Source organism: Microcaecilia unicolor, chromosome 1, assembly GCF_901765095.1.
Source record: "Microcaecilia unicolor chromosome 1, aMicUni1.1, whole genome shotgun sequence".
In the NCBI taxonomy this organism is placed as follows: domain Eukaryota; kingdom Metazoa; phylum Chordata; class Amphibia; order Gymnophiona; family Siphonopidae; genus Microcaecilia; species Microcaecilia unicolor.
Genome location: NC_044031.1, coordinates 267,555,712 through 267,575,607, shown reverse-complemented (window position 1 = coordinate 267,575,607; position 19,896 = coordinate 267,555,712). Strand labels below are relative to the sequence as shown.

At 45.6% G+C, this 19,896-nt stretch overlaps 1 protein-coding gene across 3 annotated transcripts in view; it reads right to left on the bottom strand.

The window, feature by feature from the left end:
* COL6A6 (collagen type VI alpha 6 chain) overlaps positions 1–19,896 on the bottom strand; it is a 336,531-nt gene that overhangs the window by 60,562 nt on the left and 256,073 nt on the right. For all 3 annotated transcript variants that reach the window (XM_030206331.1, XM_030206323.1, XM_030206339.1), the window contains 6 exons: positions 18,131–18,181; positions 12,011–12,046; positions 11,848–11,910; positions 6,146–6,208; positions 4,379–4,414; positions 3,815–3,851 (listed from right to left, as the gene is read on the bottom strand). In XM_030206331.1, coding sequence (XP_030062191.1) covers positions 3,815–3,851; positions 4,379–4,414; positions 6,146–6,208; positions 11,848–11,910; positions 12,011–12,046; positions 18,131–18,181 — 286 coding nt within the window. The remainder of the gene's footprint in view (positions 1–3,814; positions 3,852–4,378; positions 4,415–6,145; positions 6,209–11,847; positions 11,911–12,010; positions 12,047–18,130; positions 18,182–19,896) is intronic.

Sequence of the window (19,896 nt, the reverse complement as noted above, 5' to 3'; positions counted from 1 at the left end):
CTGGCCCAACATGGCCGCCGGCAGTAGTTCTGCCTCCAGCGCACACCATTTCCAGGGGAATACACCCCTCTCCGAAATAGTTAGCGTGGCGGTAACCCGGCGGTAGTACTGCCTGGTTTGGGAGCCTTTACCGCTACCTCAGTGGGTGGCAGTAAGGGCTCCCAGCCGCATGGACATGCGCTAAGAGTTCTCTTACCGCATGGCCATTTTTTTAGGGCTTTTTACCCACTGCGGTAAAAAGGACCCTGGCATGCGGGAAAAATGCCCCCCCCCCCCCCCCCTCTACAGAAGGGCCTTTTTTCCTGTAACTTAGTAAAAGGACCCCATTAGTGTGTTTGATTAGTTTTGGCAAGGAGCTCCAAGTTTTGGTGCTTTGATACGAGAAGCTAGCATTGTGAATTGTTTTATAGATTACATTTTTACAGGTTGGAAAATGTAAGGTGAGATATTCTCTGGATGATTCTATCGTGTTACATGGTGATAGTTCAATGAGATCATTCATGTAGGATGGACACATACCATACAGGATTTGTTGTACAAATACACATAATTTGAACGACACTCTTTTTTTCATTGGTAGGCAGTGAACATAGTAACATAGTAGATGACGGGAGAAAAAGACCTGCACGGTCCATCCAGTCTGCCCAACAAGATAACTCATATGTGCTACTTTTTGTGTATACCCTACTTTGATTTGTGCCTGTGCTCTTCAGGGCACAGACCGTATAAGTCTGCCCAGCACTTATACAATATTTAGTCTGCTAAATATTGTATAATATAAGGTTGTACAAGAGCGGGAAAGCTTTGGCAAAGTGTGGTGATCTGCAAATAAGTCACACCGCTGTATTTTGAGCAGTTTGTAATTTGTTGAGGAGACCACATTTGATACCTGTGTATGAAATTGCAGTAATCAAGTTTTGTTAAGACCAGCAATTGAAATAGGGTGCGAAAGACTGGTTTAGTAAAAAAGGGTCTTAATCGCTTAAGTTAATATAATAATAGCTCCACCCTTGTACAATGTTGGAGAGATGGACTGCAGAGTCTGAACTGCTAGTGATTTGAATATGCCAGCTCTGGGAGTTTGAAGAGTAACAAAGGAAGAATTTCTTCAAGGGGAGCTTTACCCAACAGAGCTTTCTGTGGAGCACATAGTAATAGGAAGGGTGAGATAGCAGCCAGTGGCCAAGAATTTTTTTTTTTTTTTTTTTGGGGGGGGGGGGGGGGCGCATTGCCTTCCCCATGAATCTGAATGTGCAGCATCTCTGATATGTTTGTACTTTGCACAGTACAGGAGGAAATACCTTTCTGTTTCTCCAATGTCGTACTGTTGGCGGTGTCCACCTTCTTGGGGTTTCCAGTTCAAATTTTGCACATTTCTATTTCTAATATGTTGTTATTTATTGTGTATTTAGTCAGTCTTTAGCCATATTTAAGAACATAAGAACAATATTCAGTGAGACATCCAGGTAGCAGCAGCTCTTAAGCGGAGAAGTCCTCCTTACCAGGCCATACCTGTTTAGTGCCGCTGAAAATCCAGCCAGACTCCATCGGGATCTGGGTGGAGCTGGGAATTACCCAGTTAGTGCCACTATTTAGTCTGCTAACTGGGTAACATCTGGATAGAACTTAGGACAGCACAAAGGCCATCCTAAATTTTCTGGTACTTCTCCAGTACTGGTCTGAATATTGATGGTACTCAGATAAGCGCTGGTGGCTGTATTATACCTGGTTGACCAGCACCGGTATCTGGGTGTGGCTTGGCACTAAATAGCTGGCCATAAAAAGCATTCAATGACCTACTGTTTAAATATGGACCTGATGAATTTTTTCCAAAAATAGATATTTTTTATCTTGAAATAGGAAGATGCATACATTTCAAAAGTATGTACATACATCCTGTGGAAGCCAGGAAAGTATATATCCATCACTACATTAGTGGTATTATATATACCAGGAATGGAGGAGTAGCCTAGTGGTTAGTGCAGTGGACTTTGATCCTGGGGAATGGAGTTTGATTCCCACTGCAGCTCCTTGTGACTCTGGGCAAGTCACTTAACCCTCTATTGCCCCTGGTACAAAATAAGTACCTGAATATGTGTAAACCACTTTGAATGTAGTTGCAAAAAACTCAGAAAGGCAGTATATCAAGTCCCATTTCCCCTTCCCTAAAATCTCCGGCACCCCCCCCCCCCCCCCAAAAAAAAAAACGATCGCTACACTACCCGCCCTCTTCTCCCCAGATCCTTTTCCTTTTTTTTTTGTTTAAATTTACCTCTGTCTGGCGGCAGCGTAGCGTTAGTGAGAAGGAGGCGGCGCTCCCCCGCCCCGACGTGTCAGTCTTCCCTTCGCTCAGTTCCGCCTTCTTCTAACATCAGAAATGACGTCAGAAGAAGGCGGGACACTGAGCGAAGGGAAGACTGACACGTCGGGGTGGGGGAGCGCCGCCTCCTTCTCACTAATGCTACTCTGCCGCTGGACAGAGGTAAATTTAAACAAAAAAAAAAAAAGGAAAAGGATCTGGGGAGAAGAGGGCGAGGTAAGCATGGTGTGGCGGGGCGCCCACCAGAGGATGGCGCCCTCCTGCCATGCTTACCTCGCTTACCGTGTTGGCACGGCCCTGCCTAAAAATCTCCTTCACTTGCAAAATTACCATTTGATGGTAATTTTATAATAGGGCACCTGTTTGAAGAAAGAAAGTAAGCACTTAGAGGGCCCATTTACTAAGCTGTGGTAAAAAAGTGGCCTGTGCTAGTGTGAGTGCATGAAATTGGCATGCGCTGGGCCATTTTTTACCACGGTAGGTAAAAAGGCCTTTTGTAAAACTGGGGCAGTAAATGGCCATGTGCTAATATTAAAAGTAGTGCATGGCTATTTACTGCCTTATTTATTTATTTTATTTATTTGTTACATTTGTATCCCACCTTTTCCCACTTATTAGTAGGCTCAAAGTGGCTTACATAGTTCCAGAAAGGTGGTTACAGACTCCGGTGTGAACAAATACAGTATAGGGGTACTATTACAGTGACAAGTACAGTAAACAAGTATCAGTAAATAGGTTGGGGTGATTCAGACAAAATGTTAGGGTGTGATCATGCGTCGGGGTTGAAAACTGTCCGTTTTCTGATTAAAATGCCATATTTCATTATTCGGTGTTTATGTCAGATAGCCCTTACTGTCACGTAGCCACGTGGCAGTAAGGTCTCATGTACTACTCATGTGGTAATCAGGTAGTGTGTGGCATGTGGCCATGCTGCCGATTACCACTGGGAATGCCCCTCCCCCAAGGTAGAAAATTTTATTTTCTACTGTGGGAAACAGCTTGTGCCAACTTTGGAATTACCGCCAGGCTCCTGCACTACCCCAGTGGTAGTGTTGATTTGGCATGCACTACCCATGTATAAGCCCTACCGCAGCTTAATAAAAGGGGCCCTTACTGTATCAGAATGTGCACCACCTCAGTAGCCCTCAGGCTTGAAGTTGTCTAATATTTAAGTACAGTAGGTATATCTCTGTTTCTGGAAGGCTCCAAATTTAAACATAAACAAAAATAAAAGAGTTGAAGCAGCATTTGGGCCCTCCCTAGTCCCACCTTAAACATGTCCAAAACATGCCCCCTTGATATCTGGATGAACTGCAGTGTCAAATTCTGCCTTTTGAAAATCGTGATTTGGACATTTTTGGCAGACGGATTTTTTTTGGACATTTTGAGATGTCTATCTGCTTTGAAAATGAGCGCCATAGAGATAAAAATAACTCACACATAATATTTCAATGATTGCAGTGCAAGAAGAGAGCAAAATCAAGTCAGACTTACGGCAGTTATGACGTGTAAAGTTAATCAGAACACAAGGCTGGAAAAATTATGAAAAAGAGATATATGTTAAAATGAAACCTGGATGAAATTTAGGTCATGCATGTGGTTTCCCCATGTCAGCCTCCCACCTTTTCTTCACAGTCTTTCTTCCATGCTCACTACCTTCTGTTTTCTTTTCAGTGATCTCAAGCCTTCTCTCTTTATTACATTGTTTTATTTCAAAGTTTTGAAAATCTTTCATGACTTCCTGCCCTTGCTGATCCACCTGCACTGTGCATCCACATCACTTATTGACCGATTTACTAACCCATATTACATTGAACAAGCACTGTAAACTGGAGGAGTGGCCTAGTGGTTAGAGTTGTGGACTTTGGTCCTGGGGAACTGGGTTCAAGTCCCACTGCAGGCACAGGCAGCTCCTTGACTCTAGGTAAGTCACTTAACCCTCCATTGCCCCAGGTACAAATAAGTACCTGTATATAATATGTAAGCCACAGGGTACAAATGTAAGAAAAATTTTTTTTTTGAGTCTGGGCTTAATCTAAAAGTGAGAAAGTGACTTACTGTTAATTCAGTGCAACCAGGTGCTCCTTTTGGGCCCTGAGGATAACAAAAAAAGAAAAAATTATTATCTTCAATTTTGGCTCAAGTTTTTGCTGTTTGCATAGATACACTTGTAGAGGTGGACAGCAGTATTTGAATTAGTTGTATATTAATTATTTATTTATTTGTACATTTATAGCCCACTTTAATCTCAAAGCAGGTTACATAAAAGTATTTATTAAAAATATTTTTTAGTGCGCAGGTAGCATGTGCTGATTTGGAACTTACTGCAGGATGCCTGAGCACGTCCTGTGGGTAACCGCATGTTAGTATTTACCACAGCTTAGAACAGGACCCCTAAACCAGGTATCTTAATTTAAAAAAACAATCCCATATATTGCACAGAAAAAGGTGTGAGCTAAGGGACCCTTTTACTAAGGCATGCCCAAAAGTGGCTTTGCACTGGTGTAGGTGCGTATTTTGAATGCACCCTGGTCCATTTCCTGAGCGTGCCTGGAAAAAAGGGATTTTTAAAAATGTGTCGTAAAATGGACGTGTGGCAAAATGAAAAACCAGCGTGCATCCATTTTCGGCCTGAGGCCTTACCACCCCCCACTGACTTAGTGGTAAGGTCTCACGCTCTAACCGGGCAGTAAGCATCTAGCACGCATCAACTGCCGATTACCGCCAGGGAGGAATGTAGCTACGTGGGGCCACGGGGGCATTGGCCCCTGTAGATTTGGCCCTGGCCCCCCCCCCCCGCCACCAACCCCTTTGACCCCCCTCCCGCTGCCAACCCGCTGCCGTCAGGTACCTTTGCTGGCGGGGGTTGGGGACCTCCACCAGCAAAGGTACCCGATGGCGGCGGGGGAAGAGGGGGGTCGAAAGGGTTGGCGCTGGGGGGGGGGGTCAAAGGTGATGGTGGTGGCAGTGGGGAGGTAAAAAATGGCGGGGGGGGGGGGCGGCGGTGCCAGGGGGGGGGGCTCTGGATCCCCCTCCTGCCGAAGTCTGGCTATGCACCTGCCACCAGGTAAGCACCATATGGTAGAAAATAGAAAATAATTTTCTACCGCGTGTTTTGGGTGCACACCAAAAATGTAATTACCACCTGGATTAGTAGAACACTCATGAGTGATTTTAGCCAAGGAAAGAGTCAACATTTCAGTTTTTTACAAAATTTTGGATCAAGCCTAATTTCATAGGCAATTTCTATGTTTGCGCAGCACTGCGTACGCCTTGTAGCGCTATAGAAATGCTAAATAGTAGTAGTAGTAGTTATTCTATAAATAAGGTTCCGCTTATGAAAAGACATTGCTCAGGTCTTGGCTAGTTGTGCTAACCCGCAAGTAGGTAGTACAAGAAAAGCACCCTGACTTGAGTGCATACTAGCAAGCAGGAACATATCTGTGAAATTCATTCCTCAAATACATAGAATTCCTTTCCAAAATACTCGATACATCAGAGTTAAGATTTTAAATTTGACTTTCTGCTGCATAGGGAGCCAAAGCAACCTTCTAAGCAAAGGGATTATAGGGGTCTTCTTAAGACATCCAAGTACCATTTTGGCTGTCACATTCTGGACAGCCTGAAACCTTCATATTAACCTTTCAGAAAGGCCAACTCTGAGACTATTATAGTATTCCAGATGTGACAACCCCAGGGCTTGAACTACAATTTGAAAGCCTTGAAACAGCACAATCTGTACATGTGCTCAGAAATCCAAAGTCATTCAAAAATATGATCCAAATGTTTTACTAACAAAACTGTAAGAGATAAAAGATGGGTTACCCCTGGTCCCTTTGGTCCTTCGTCTCCATTGTCTCCAGGTGGGCCAGAGGGGCCACTACTGCCCTGAAAATAAATAAAATGGTATTGAAGGTAAGTCTTTATAGTAAGCACAAATAAAAATAAAAATCCTTACAGAACAGAACCCCTCTGATTTACAGATTTTAGATCTCACACTCACACACGCTCTCTCTCTATACTTGTTTCATTGGTGCTCTGATCTCCTCTCATGGTTTTCAGTATTATCTTTACACTGATGACTCCCAGATTTACCTCTCTGTTCCACAAATTTCAAGAGGAATCCAGACCCAGGTCTCATCCTGCTTGTCTGATATTGCTGCCTGGAAATCCCACTGCCATTTCAAACTAAACAGCCAAGGCAGGACTTCATTTTTCCTCTTAATCTGCCTTGCCCCTTCCCCCTTCTCGACTTATGCGAATAACACTGTCATTCTCAGCTCATAACCTTTGGGTCATCTTTGACACTTCTTGCTCTTTCTCTGCTAAAACCTGCCATTTTTCTTTTTTTTTTCCTACCACATCACCAAAATTTGTCCCTTTCTTTACTAACACACTATCAAAACCCTTATCCACACTCTCATCACTGACTGCTTAGGCTACTGCAACCTATTACTCACAGCTCTCCCACTAAACCATCTCTCTCAAAAGAACAGCCATACTGGGTCAGACCAATGGTCCATCTAGCCCAGTATCCAGCTTCCAACAGTGGCCAATTCAGGTCACAAGTACCTGGCAGAAACCCAAATAGTAGCAACATTCCACGCTACCAATCCTGGGGCAAGCAGTGGCTTCCCCCATGTCCATCTCAATAACAGACCATGGACTTTTCCTTCAGAAAATTGTCCAAACTATTTTAAAACCCAGATACGCTAACTGCTGTTACCACATTCTCCGGCAGCGAGTTCCAGAGCTTAACAAATGTTCTTTGAGGGCTTCTTTTAAAAAGTTGTGCTACCGATTCCTGCATGGCAAATGGGAGGAAGTCCATAGGAACTGAATGGGCTTCCTCTCATTTGCCGCACTGGGAATCATCGGTAGTGCAGCTTTGTAAAAGAGGCCCTGAGTGAAAAAAAATATTCCCTTCCATTTGTTTTAAAAGTATTTCCATGTAATTTCATTGAGTGTCCCCTGGTCTTTGTACTTTTGAAAGAGTGAAAAATCAATCCACTTCTACCTATTCTACACCACTCAGGATTTTATAGACCTCAATCATATTCCTCCTCAGCTGTCTCTTTTCCAAGCTGAAGAGCCCTAACCTCTTTAGCCTTTCCTCATATGGTGGAGTTCCATCCCCTTTATCATTTTGGTCACTCTTCTTTGAACCTTTTCTAATTCTGCTATATCTTTTTTGAGATACAGTTGACCAGAATTGAATGTAATAATCAAGGTGAGGTTGCACCATGGAGCGAAACAGAGGCATTATAATATTCTTGGTCTTATTTTGTATCCCTTTGCTAATAATTCCTAACATCATGTTTGCTTGTTTGGCTGTTGCTGCACACTGGGCAGAAGATTTCAGTATGTTGTCTAAAATGACAGTTTCTTGAGTGCTGACACCCAAGGTGGACCCTAGCATCAGGTAACTATGATTCAAATTATTCTCCCCAATGTGCATCACTTAGTATTTGTCCACATTAAATTTCATCTACCATTTGGATGGCCAGTCTTCCAGTTTCCTAAGGTCTTCCTGCAATTTTTCACAATCAGCATGAGTTTTGATGAATAGTTTTGTGTTATCTGCAAATGTAATCACCTCACTCGTCATTCCAATTTCCAAATCATTTATACATATGTTAGATAGTAGCAGTCCCAAGACAGATCCCTGCAGCACTCCACTATTCACTCTCTTCCATTAAGAAAAATGGCCATTTAACCCTACCCTTTGTTTTCTGTTGAATAAGCAATTCCTAACCCACAGAAGGACATTGCCTCCTATCCCACGACTTTTTAATTTTCAACCCATGCTTACTCTGTCCCATTAAACCATGTTTGTCTGCGTGTTCCATAATTTTATTCTTTATAATAGTTTTCACTATTTTGTCCAGCACTGAAGTCAGGCTTACCAGTCCTAGATCACCCCTGGAACCCTTTTAAAAAATCAGTGTTACATTGGACACCCTCTAGGTAGTAAGGATGATTTTAATGACAGGTTACAGATCAGTAACAACAGATCAGCAATTTCATGCTTGAGTTCTTTCAGGTCCCTTGGGTGTATACCATCCGGTCCAGGTGATTTCTCTCTCTTTAACTTGTCAATTTGGTTCAGTATGGTCTTCCAGGTTCACCGAGATTTCTTTCACATCCTCTGCTTCGTCACCCTTGAAAACCATTTCTGGTATAGATAGATCTCTTACAACTCCTGACCTCCCCTTACTCCCCCAGTGTCATGAACTGTAATCTCGTGAGCCCTTGGGTCCCGCTGGAGTGCTGAGGTGAAGGTAGACACCAGCCCCCAGCGGACAGCCGAACAACCCCTCGTCTTCACCTGCGGCGACCGCCGTTCCCCGGGAATTGAGCCCCCAGGTGCTGGCAGCCAACAGGACTTCCAGAACCACGGGGTTGGTGGACTGCGGACTGCAGGAGGCATGGAGGCGGAGATTGATGTGGACACCCATCCGAGAGTAGTCAGGATACCAGCAGAAGTCTGGGCAGGCAGCGAGCAGAGAGTAGTCAGGATACCAGCAGAAGTCTGGACCAGGTAACAATCAGAAGAAACATCAGAAGCACTGCCACTACTCAGGGAACCGAATAGAAGCCGAAGTAAGGAAGGACTGGTGGCAGGGCTTTAAATAGTGCAGGAATTAGGCTCAAGCAAGTGCAGCTATCATAAGATGGCTGCCCCCATCAGAGGAGACGCCCTACGCCCAAATATGGCCTTCCTTCCTGAAGCTGCCCAACTCCAAGATGGCTGCCACAACCTAAGTCACCCAGCTCCAAGATGGCTGCCCTATCCTGGAGATGCCCACATCCAAGATGGCCGCCCTATCCTCAGATGCCCATATCCTGAATAGTCAGGGGACATGACACCCAGTGATCACCAACCCCCTCTCACCCTAAAAAAAACTTAATATTTTTTGCCAGCCTCAAATGTCATACCCAGCTCCATGACAGCAGTATGCAGGTCCCTGGAGCAGTTTTAGTGAGTGCAGTGCACTTCAGGCAGGTGGACCCAGGCCCACCCCCCCCCCCTACCTGTTACACTTGTGGTGGTAACTGTGAGCCCTTCAAAACCCACCAGAAACCCACTGTACCCACATGAAGGTGCCCCCCTTCACCCCTTAGGGCTATGGTAGTGGTGTACAGTTGTGGGGAGTGGGTTTTGGGGGGGGGGGTTGGGGGGCTCAGCACACAAGTTAAGGGAGCAATTTATGAAGTCCATTGCAGTGCCCCCTAGGGTGCCCGGTTGGTGTCCTGGCATGTCAGGGGGACCAGTGCACTATGAATGCTGGCTCCTCCCATAACCAAATGGCTTGCATTTGGTCATTTCTGAGATGAGGGTCCTCGGTTTCCATTATCGCCGAAAATCAGGGATGACCATCTCTAAGGGCAACCTAAATTTCGCGATTTGGGCATCCCTGACCGTATTATTGAAATGAAAGTACATAAGTAATGCCATACTGGGAAAAGACCAAGGGTCCATCGAGCCCAGCATCCTGTCCACGACAGCGGCCAATCCAGGCCAAGGGCACCTGGCAAGCTTCCCAAACGTACAAACATTCTATACATGTTATTCCTGGAATTTTGGATTTTTCCAAGTCCGTTTAGTAGCGGTTTATGGACTTGTCCTTTAGGAAACCGTTCAACCCCTTTTTAAACTCTGCTAAGCTAACTGCCTTCACCACTTTCTCCGGCAACGAATTCCAGAGTTTAATTACACGTTGGGTGAAGAAAAAGTTTCTCTGATTAGTTTTAAATTTACTACACTGTAGTTTCATCGCATGCCCCCTAGTCCTAGTATTTTTGGAAAGCGTGAACAGACGCTTCACATCCACCTGTTCCACTCCACTCATTATTTTATATACCTCTATCATGTCTCCCCTCAGCCGTCTCTTCTCCAAGCTGTATAGCCCTAGCCTCCTTAGTCTTTCTTCATAGGGAAGTCGTCCCATCCCCGCTATCATTTTAGTCGCCCTTCGCTGCACCTTTTCCAATTCTACTATATCTTTCTTGAGATGCGGCGACCAGAATTGAACAGAATACTCAAGGTGCGGTCGCACCATGGAACGATACAACGGCATTATAACATCCTCACACCTGTTTTCCATACCTTTCCTAATAATACCCAACATTCTATTCGCTTTCTTAGCCGCAGCAGCACACTGAGCAGAAGGTTTCAGTGTGTTATTGACGACGACACCCAGATCCCTTTCTTGGTCCATAACACCTAACGTGGAACCTTGCATGACATATCTATAATTCGGGTTCTTTTTTCCCACATGCATCACCTTGCACTTGCTCACATTAAACATCATCTGCCATTTAGCCGTCCAGTCTCCCAGTCTCGTAAGGTCCTCTTGTAATTTTTCACAATCCTGTCGCGATTTAACGACTTTGAATAACTTTGTGTCATCAGCAAATTTAATTACCTCGCTAGTTACTCCAATCTCTAAATCATTTATAAATATATTAAAAAGCAGCGGTCCTAGCACGGACCCCTGAGGAACCCCACTAACTACCCTTCTCCATTGTGAATATTGCCCATTTAACCCCACTCTCTGTTTCCTATCCTTCAACCAGTTTTTAATCCACAATAGGACATTTCCTCCTATCCCATGACCCTCCAATTTCCTCTGTAGCCTTTCATGAGGTACCTTGTCAAACGCCTTTTGAAAATCCAGATACACAATATCAACCGACTCCCCTTTATCCACGTTTGTTCACTCCTTCAAAGAATTGAAGTAAATTGGTCAGGCAAGATTTCCCCACACAAAAGCCATGCTGACTCGGTCTAAGTAATCCATGTCCTCGGATGTGCTCTGTAATTTTGTTTTTAATAATAGCCTCTACCATTTTCCCCGGCACCGACGTCAGACTCACCGGTCTATAATTTCCCGGATCTCCCCTGGAGCCTTTTTTAAAAATGGGCGTTACATTGGCCACCCTCCAGTCTTCCGGTACCATGCTCGATTTTAAGGATAAGTTGCATATCACTAGCAGTAGCTCCGCAAGCTCGTTTTTCAGTTCTATCAGTACTCTAGGATGATACGGGTTTCCCTGCCCCTTCGCCGGGATGTCCTGCAAGGACGTCCTCAGGAAAACCTGGGCACCCCTTTCGATTATGCCCCTCCACGCGATCCTTTACATGAAAAAAATTGGAAACCACCCTTTAATTGGGCTTACAATCTATTTGTGACTAGCTTTCCAGATCTATGCTTCTTTCATTTGGTTTTTGTATCCACCCCTACCCCCCACATACACACTTTACTAATCTCATACCAAAGAGAAGGACAGGGAAAGAGACTGTGTTGTAAAAAAACAAGAGAGATTTATAACCTCGACAAGTCTACCTATAGAAAGGAAAAGACGTGATAATTGTTGGCTTATTTGCGAAACAGCCTGGTGTACTTACTAGATCTATTACCCATTTATATAACCCTGCATGAAAGCTGCTTTTCTGGACTATTACAGTAATACAGTACGGCTTTAAGAGCTTTTTGGCAGACACTCCAGTCTACTGTACTTACCCTTCTTCCCCGAATTCCTTTAGGTCCTTCATTCCCATTGCTGCTGGAGTCACCATCATCTCCCTAGGAAAAGTCATTGGAAATAGAAGTTTGCAGACCAGCACTGCCATGTGTAAATGCAGAATACATATGAAACCAACAGAGAGAAACCTCTGCATTATACCTGTGCCCCAGGGTATCCTGTCAATCCGAGCTGCCCCTGATCATTGGAAAAAGAGGAAAATATATTTTAGTGTGACGTGTATTAAGGCAACAGAGTAAATTCTGAATATGGGCTCTACAAACTAGGGGCCCTTTTACAAAGTGGTAGTAAGCAGTGGCGTAGCTACGTGGGGCCAACGGGGCCTGGGCCCCCACAAATTTCGTCCAGACCCCTGGTTTTGCTGGCGGGGGTCCACAACCCCCATCAGCCGAAGCCTTGTTCAGCACCGGTCTCTGGTGCCGCCACATTGCTTGCCCTGCTCTCTCTTCCTCCTCACATCCTGCATGCTTCTTTAAGTGAAACTGAGCATGCTTAAAGGACTTCTGGACACAGTTTAAATTACTCACTGCTTCCTAGCATGGCATGACTTTTGGGACACAGTTTAAAATCACTCACTGCTTCCCCAGCATGGCATGACTTCTGGACACAGTTTAAATCACTCACTGCCTCCCCAGCATGGCATGACTTCTTGACATAGTTCAAATCACTCACTGCTTCCCCAGCATGGCCAGGTTCCTGGACACAGTTCAAGTCAGTACCTGTTCCTTCAGCCAGGTCTGACTTCTGGCCACAGCTGAAATCATTCACTGCTTTACAGCACGGCACCTCTCTCCCCCTTGAGTGGAACAGCTGCTTAACTTTTCCTCCAAACCTTCCGCAGCCTTGAAGAAGGTTTGTTATAAAGCCTTTCAACTTCTTCCCTTGTGCTAGAGTAGTCATCTTGGGCTTGGATCTCCTCTCCGACCTCTTTCTCCACCCCCCATTTCATGGGCTCCTCTCCCTTTATGGTCCCCAGCTGGTCCTCTCCCTCCTGATTATTCCTCCTCAGCCAATCCCCCTCCTCTCCCTTGGGATCCTAGGAATTGTAGTTCCCTTGCTGCTCCCTTTGCTTGTCCCCAGGGCTTTGCAGAGGTTCTTGGGAACTGTAACCCTCCTCCCTTCTCCGGCTCTTGGGAAACTTATGCCTCCATGGGGGCGTGGCTTCCTAGCCCCTAGGATCCTGGGACTTGTAGCTGGAATCCCAGGTATGAAACCTACCCATCTTGCTCCTCTCCCGGATCCCTTCTTCCCTGACCCTCAGGGGTTCCTCACAATACGCATGAGAGAGACTTGCACACAACGGAGGCAGTGGGAGGACTGGGTTGAGAACCACTGAACTAGGATAACTGCAGGCTCCCAAATATGGCACGGACGCATGTAACTTACTCTATTCTATAAGCTGCATGTGTAAGTGGCAGCCCCTCCCATGGCCCACCCAAGTGAAAACCCCTCTTCGTTTACACACTATGCCATTTATGTGCTCCCTTACAGAATAGTGCTTAGATATTTTGCTGCCACTGGAGCTGATATGCTGTGGAAGTGACAAACATTCTGTACACTTAAGTGCTCAAAAGGCACGTCAGTGCGGGCATCTGTGATAGAATCTCCTTCTTAGAGGCTAGACTCTGGGTCCATGTTAGCTGGGATAGGAAGGAGCTATGCTATATGGTTTCTTGGCTGAGGACCTTTGCTGTCATGACTGGGTTGAAGTGGAGGGGGACAGAAAATGAGTGAAAAAAGCCCAGGTTGTTACAAATGAAAGATTGTGGAACTTTCAATATGGTCTAATCCACCTTATTTTTTTTTAATTACTTATTTATTGGGATTTATTAACCGTCTTTCTGAAGAGATTCACCCAAGGTGCTATATGGTAGGTACAGTTTAACATAAAACTTACAATTTTGTTAACAGCATAACAATAGTAAAAATGACCAAATATAAACATAATGTCGCGTGGTTAAGAGAAAACATCATTTCATTTGTTTGAATCGTAGGGTAAAACAAGATGTATAAATTTGGAAAACCTTTTTGAGGGATTTTAATGGTATTTGCATTTGGCAACTTCCAGTAATCTCTAATGTGGATTTAGAACTCTTTACTGATGCCTTGAGTCGAGTGGGGCTTGATATTTTCTTTAAAGGAGCTTGGAGTGCTGGTAGTTGGCCATTAACAGATCAAAAGAGGCTGGTGTAAGAATATTTGTTTCTTGGAGTTACTTCCAGTTTTCATAGCTTTATGTATTTGGGGTACTCAGTTACAAAATAGACGGGTTCTACTGCATTCAGACAACAGTGTAGTAGTTGAGTGTATAAATAAGCAAACTGCGCATTCTGCTCTATTAGTGGAATGTATCAAAATTTTAGTCTTACGTTGTTTTAGGCAGAATGTTACTTAGGAGCTCATTTTCAAAGTTCCATAGGTTACCACATAACTTTGCAAGTCTAAGGGGTCCTTTTACAAAGGCGTGCTAAACGCTAGAGACGCCCATAGGAATATATGGGCGTCTCTAGCATTTAGTGAACGCATATTTATGCGTGCACTAAAAACGCTAGCATGCCTTTGTAAAAGGACCCCAAGTGCTTTGAAAATACACTTTTTATCTGCTAAACATGTGCCAGGTGTTGATAACAGTAGAGTGGATTCTTTATCTCGCTTTCAGTAGGCGCACTTTCATGCTTTGGCCTTTGGTGCAGAAGAGTATCCAGCAGTTATTCCACCAGACAGTTGGGAAGTGATTCCAGCACAGTTGCCAAATTGTTAAAGAGCTCTTTGTCCAGTAATACCTGGAAGATGTATGAGACAGGATGGAGGCATTTTGGGGAAGTAATGGGAGCAAAAGATTATAGTTCCTTGGAAGCCCATTGGTGTGAATCTTGTGCTGCAATTTATTTCCAAAGCCTGGAAGTTAAGTTTTCTAAAGCTGTCCTGAAGGCTTCTATAGCAAGTATCAGTTTTGTTCAAAAATATTTGGTTTTGATGATCCTGCTAGAGCTTTTATTGTGAACAAAATGATGCACTGTTTTGTTAGAATGGTTAATAATAAACCTAGTAGGTTGCATTCAAGGACAGGATTGTATTGGTTTTGCCATTAGGATGACTCCCCTCATACTAGATTTCAATTCAATGCAAAACTGAATCATTGTTTGGGGGCTCTGGGATTGGATGTGAAATGTTTTGGCACACATTCTTTCAGAACTGGGGTGGCATCTTTTGCTGCTTTTCAAGGTCATTCAGGCCCTCATGATCAAAAGCAAACTCTGGCGCTAGAGGCTGTTAACGCCATACTAGCGCCAGAGTTTGCAGCCAACCATGATCAGAGCCCTCGAGCGCCTGAAACAGCGCACTCGAGGGCTCTCAGCGCAAGTAGCATGCAAATGCATGCTAAACAGGGCTTCTAGCGCAATTAGCTTGCAAATGCATGCTAATTGGCGCTTAACGCATTCTTCCCCACTGATCAGCGACCAGCGCGCCAAAGATTGGGTCGCTGGCCGCAACAAAATCAACGCCAGCTCCAAGCTGGCGTTAGATTTTGCAGATCATTGGGGAGGAATGGTGAGCCCTGTCCAGCATGCAGTTGCATGCTGGCAGGACCCCGTTCCCCCCCAAGGCAACAGCACACGGGACTGGAGGTCCGGTGGACCTCCGTTCCCCCCCCCCCCCGACGATCCGACACCCCCTGAAATCTTCCTGGCCGCCTCCGGCCAAGCGTTGTCCCACCCTCCCACCAGCGCCGGGGGGGGGGGGGCTGGAGGTTCGGTGGGCCTCCAGCCCCCCAAACCCCAAGAAATCCTTGTGGCTGCCTCCGGCCAAGGGCTGTAATCTACCGACGAGGGGGGTGGGGCTGGAGGTCCACCCCAACTCCTCCCCCCCCGCGTTCTCAACAAATCCCTGGTGGTCCGTGGTGACACGTAACCCCACCCTCCTCCCTCCCTCCCGGCCCCCCTACCTTTGTTGGAGGAGGGACGCAGCCTGCATGCCTCCCTCCTCTTCCTTTCGACGCCGCTTCAAAATGGCGGCGCCCAGCCCCGCCCATTGCATCCTGGGATGCACTGGGCGGGGCTTCATACCATGTAAGGGAATCACTCCCTTATATGGTATGTAGCCCCGCCCAGCGCATCCTAGCATGCAATGGGCGGGGCTGGGTGCTGCCATTTTGAAGCGGCGTCGAAAGGAAGCGGAGGGAGGCATGCAGGCTGCGTCCCTCCTCCAACAAAGGTAGGGGGGCCGGGAGGGAGGGAGGAGGGTGGTGTTACGTGTCACCACGGACCACCAGGGATTTGTGGAGAACGCCGGGGGGGGGGGGGAGGAGTTGGGGTGGGCTGGAGGTCCGGTGGACCTCTAGGCCCCACCCCCCGTTGATGGATCACAACGATTTCTGGGGGTTTGGGGGGCTGGAGACCCACCGATCCTCCAGCCCCCCCCCCCCCCCCCGTCGCAGATGGGAGGGTAGGGCAGCGTTTCTGCAACCAAGTCCTCTGGGGGTTCGTGGGGGGGGGGGGGGGGGCTGGAGAACCACCGGATCTCCAGCCCTCCGTGAACATGGGGGGGGGGGTCATCGGGGGGACCGGAGGTCCACTGGACCTCCAGCCCCCCCCCCCATCGCTTGGTGGGAGGGTGGGAGTCGGTTTGGCCGGCGGCGGCGGCAGCGGCCTCTTTGTTGGGGGATCGGCAGGCCACTTTGACAGTTTTGGGCTTTTGACAGCCCAGACCTGTCAAAGAAGTGCGGGAGGATTGCGCTGAGCGCATGTTTGTACGCAATTCTCCCGCACTTCAACATGATAATCAAAGATAATAGCGCTGCTTAGATTTGCATGCATTATCTTTGATCATCGATGCAGAAAAGCCCTGCACTGTCCCGGCGCTATTTTTAGGGCGCTGTTTGGAACAGCGCGGGGGGGCTTTTGATCATGAGGGCCTCAGTTAATAAGATTAAAAGAATTGGGTGGTGGGCTCTGATGCATTTAAATTAAATATTTATTAAATTGTTCTTTGTATGGTTCTTCTTTTTGTTTTTGTTGTATATACATGTTTTTGTTTCTTCTTTCTTTTTGTTGTATATACATGAAACTATAGATGTGTGGACTTTCATTTTCTGGGCAAGGAAAAGAGCAGTTGAATCTAATTGGGGATTGCATTTAGGACTGAGTGTTTACAACTTTTATTTACTTTGGATGGGAATTAAAGGTATGAGATGGGCTCAACTGATGCCTTTGTCATTTTTGAATTGATGTTATGGTATGCCCAAATTTACATTTATTCATTTGGGAGGCAATGATATTTATTAAATTAAAGGAGTTGAGCAAACAAAAAGAGATATACTCTGTATTCAATGTCATTTTCTAGATGTTATAATTATTTGGTCTGAAATTATTCAGCGTAGAGTTTGGAAAGATGTCAAATCTCCAAAAGCAATTGAAAGACTGCGAAAGCGTGTGAATGTTGAAATTTCAGTATTTGTGGTTTTATCTAAAGGTTTGGTAATTATGCATGAATTATTGACTGCTGACTGCGCTGAACTGTACCATTCTGATGGTGTACTTCTGTCTGAGATTGGTCAAGACATATTTCTGAGTAGTATTCAAAATGTTTAGGAAAGTTGTGGCAAATCTCAGCTTGCAGTTCATTAAAGGGGGAGTTGGGGACATGCATTGGCAGTCCCCACTTTTGGCGGGAAGGCATGTGCAATACCGCCATGCTTGCAGGGTAAGGCAAGAGGGGTGGAAAAGGGATTGAAATTAATTTTCAGTAAATTTGAAGGAGTTAATGTGTGATTTGAGTTGACTAGTAGGACACTGTCTAGTCCAAACCAGTCATTGATGATTATTTATTGAAAGAGATTTCATTTGTAACATTTATGATGCTTTATTAATAAACCTATGGCCATAATTTGCCACTTAATTTGATGTATGTAGTGAATTATTACTAATATGAAGATGTTCTATTGCTGATTGCTTTGATTGGGAATGTGCGAATGCCTAAGTTAATAGATGGGTGGCTAAACTCTAGGCGAGTTCTTTGTACAGTTAAACAAGATATAAGGAACTGATCTAAGTTACACTGTGTGTAGCAAGCTAGTCCAGGGTCATCACTCTATGAATTAAAGGCTTGGGAGAAGTGCCGGGTTTTCACCTGCTTCCTGAGCTGGAAGTCAAAAGGTGCCAGACAATACTAGTATCATATCCTTTCTCCACAGGAACACCACTTTAAAGGAAAGCATATGGGAAAGAATAAACTTTATGAAGAGGAACTGTTTCTTCTTACCTTGCTGCCTTTCTTTCCTGGAGGACCATAACCATTGCTGCCGTCAGAGCCCTAGAGAGCATGCAGAATCTAGATTAGTTTACAACCCGTTTTATGCTGCTGGTGTGAGAATAACTGGCTTGCACTGTCCTCAGGGCAGTGGCGTACCAAGGTGGGGGCGGTCCGCCCCGGGTGCACGCCGCTGGGGGGTGCTGCGGCGCGCACCTGCTGCGTGAGTTCGCTAACTTCTCTCGTTCGCTGCAGCTCCCTCTGCCCTGGAACAGGTTACTTCCTGTTCCGGGGCAGAGGGAGCTGCAGTGAATGAGCAAAGTTAGTAAACTCGCAGCAGGCGCGCGCTGCGGCACCCCCCCCCCCAGCAGCATGCACCCGGGGGGGGGGGCGTCTTTCGCTGGGGGGGGGTTCCTCGCTGCATCGTGGGGGGGGGGGGGCGCTGCAACCAGGGGGCGGGGCGCCGCCACGGGTGTCCGCCCCCCTAGGAACGCCACTGCCTCAGGGATTTAGAAATGTGGTGTTGATGGTTAGCAGACCTGGGTGAATGAAGATGATTTCAAATGTATTCAGGGTGGAAAGACCGTGTCTGACTTTCAGTAACAAGATATATTTCAAGAGTGCCTGACTGTAGGTGACTTTCACATGTATAGACTACAAGACAGGTAGAAGATACTGTGAGGAGAAACATTTCTACACGGATAAGTCTCATCTCAAATAATGAAACTATTTTTTGAATACTATATCTACAAAGCATGTACATTCATTTGCACCAATTCAATCAAATTAGGGGCCCTGTTTACTAAGGTGCGTTAGTGTTTTTAGCGCGCCTACACTTAGCATACGCACTAACCATATAGGCGCCTATAGGGATATTGTAGGCACATACATGGTTAACGCGAGTTAAAAACATTAACATGCCTATAATGCTGCTTAGTAAACAGGGCCCTATGTTTAAAGTAGTCAAAGGATTGCAGTTTAGGCACTATTATCGTTGATAGCACTAAAAATAATGGTTGGTGCTGCTGGAATTTGTTTCCACCTCTGCTAACGGAGTGGAGGAGTAGCCTAGTGGTTAGTGCAGTGGACTTTGATCCTGCGGAACTGAGTTCAATTCCCACTGCAGCTCCTTGTGACTCTGGGCAAGTCACTTAACCCTCCATTGTGCCTGGTACAAAATAAGTACCTAAATATATGTAAACCACTTTGAATGTAGCTGCAAAAACCTCAGAAAGGCAGTATATCAAGTCCCATTTCCCTTTTAATGTGGGAAACAGGATTCGTGGCCCCAAAACACAGGTACTTCATTTAGATTACTTTTAGTTTTCAAGAACAGCCTGAAGAGGTATCTACCACTGTTCAATGTTCATCTTTATTTGATATAGCTCCTATCTAAGCAGTTTAGACTCAAAAAATGTAAGGGATAAGGTAATAACAGGAATCTGAGAAAATAGAAAGCAGTTTGAATGAGGATGACCCCTGTAGGGATGACCCTGTGATCCATAGGATCAAAAGGTGCCCAATGATTATGGAGAAAGTCTCTGCATATTTCCTTTGGTTCCTGATTTAAGTATGTCATTGGGTTACTATTCAAAGGGACTTATATTTGGTAATTCTGTTTTAAAAAGTGCTCACATTAAGGTACATAAATGCCCATATTCTGGCCAAATGCCATAGGCGTAGTTTCATTTGGGGGGGGGGGGGGGGAGGGGGGGGGCAAAGGATGGGCGGAGCATATTAGCACATGGGCGGAGCTTATTAGCATATTCATTTGCATA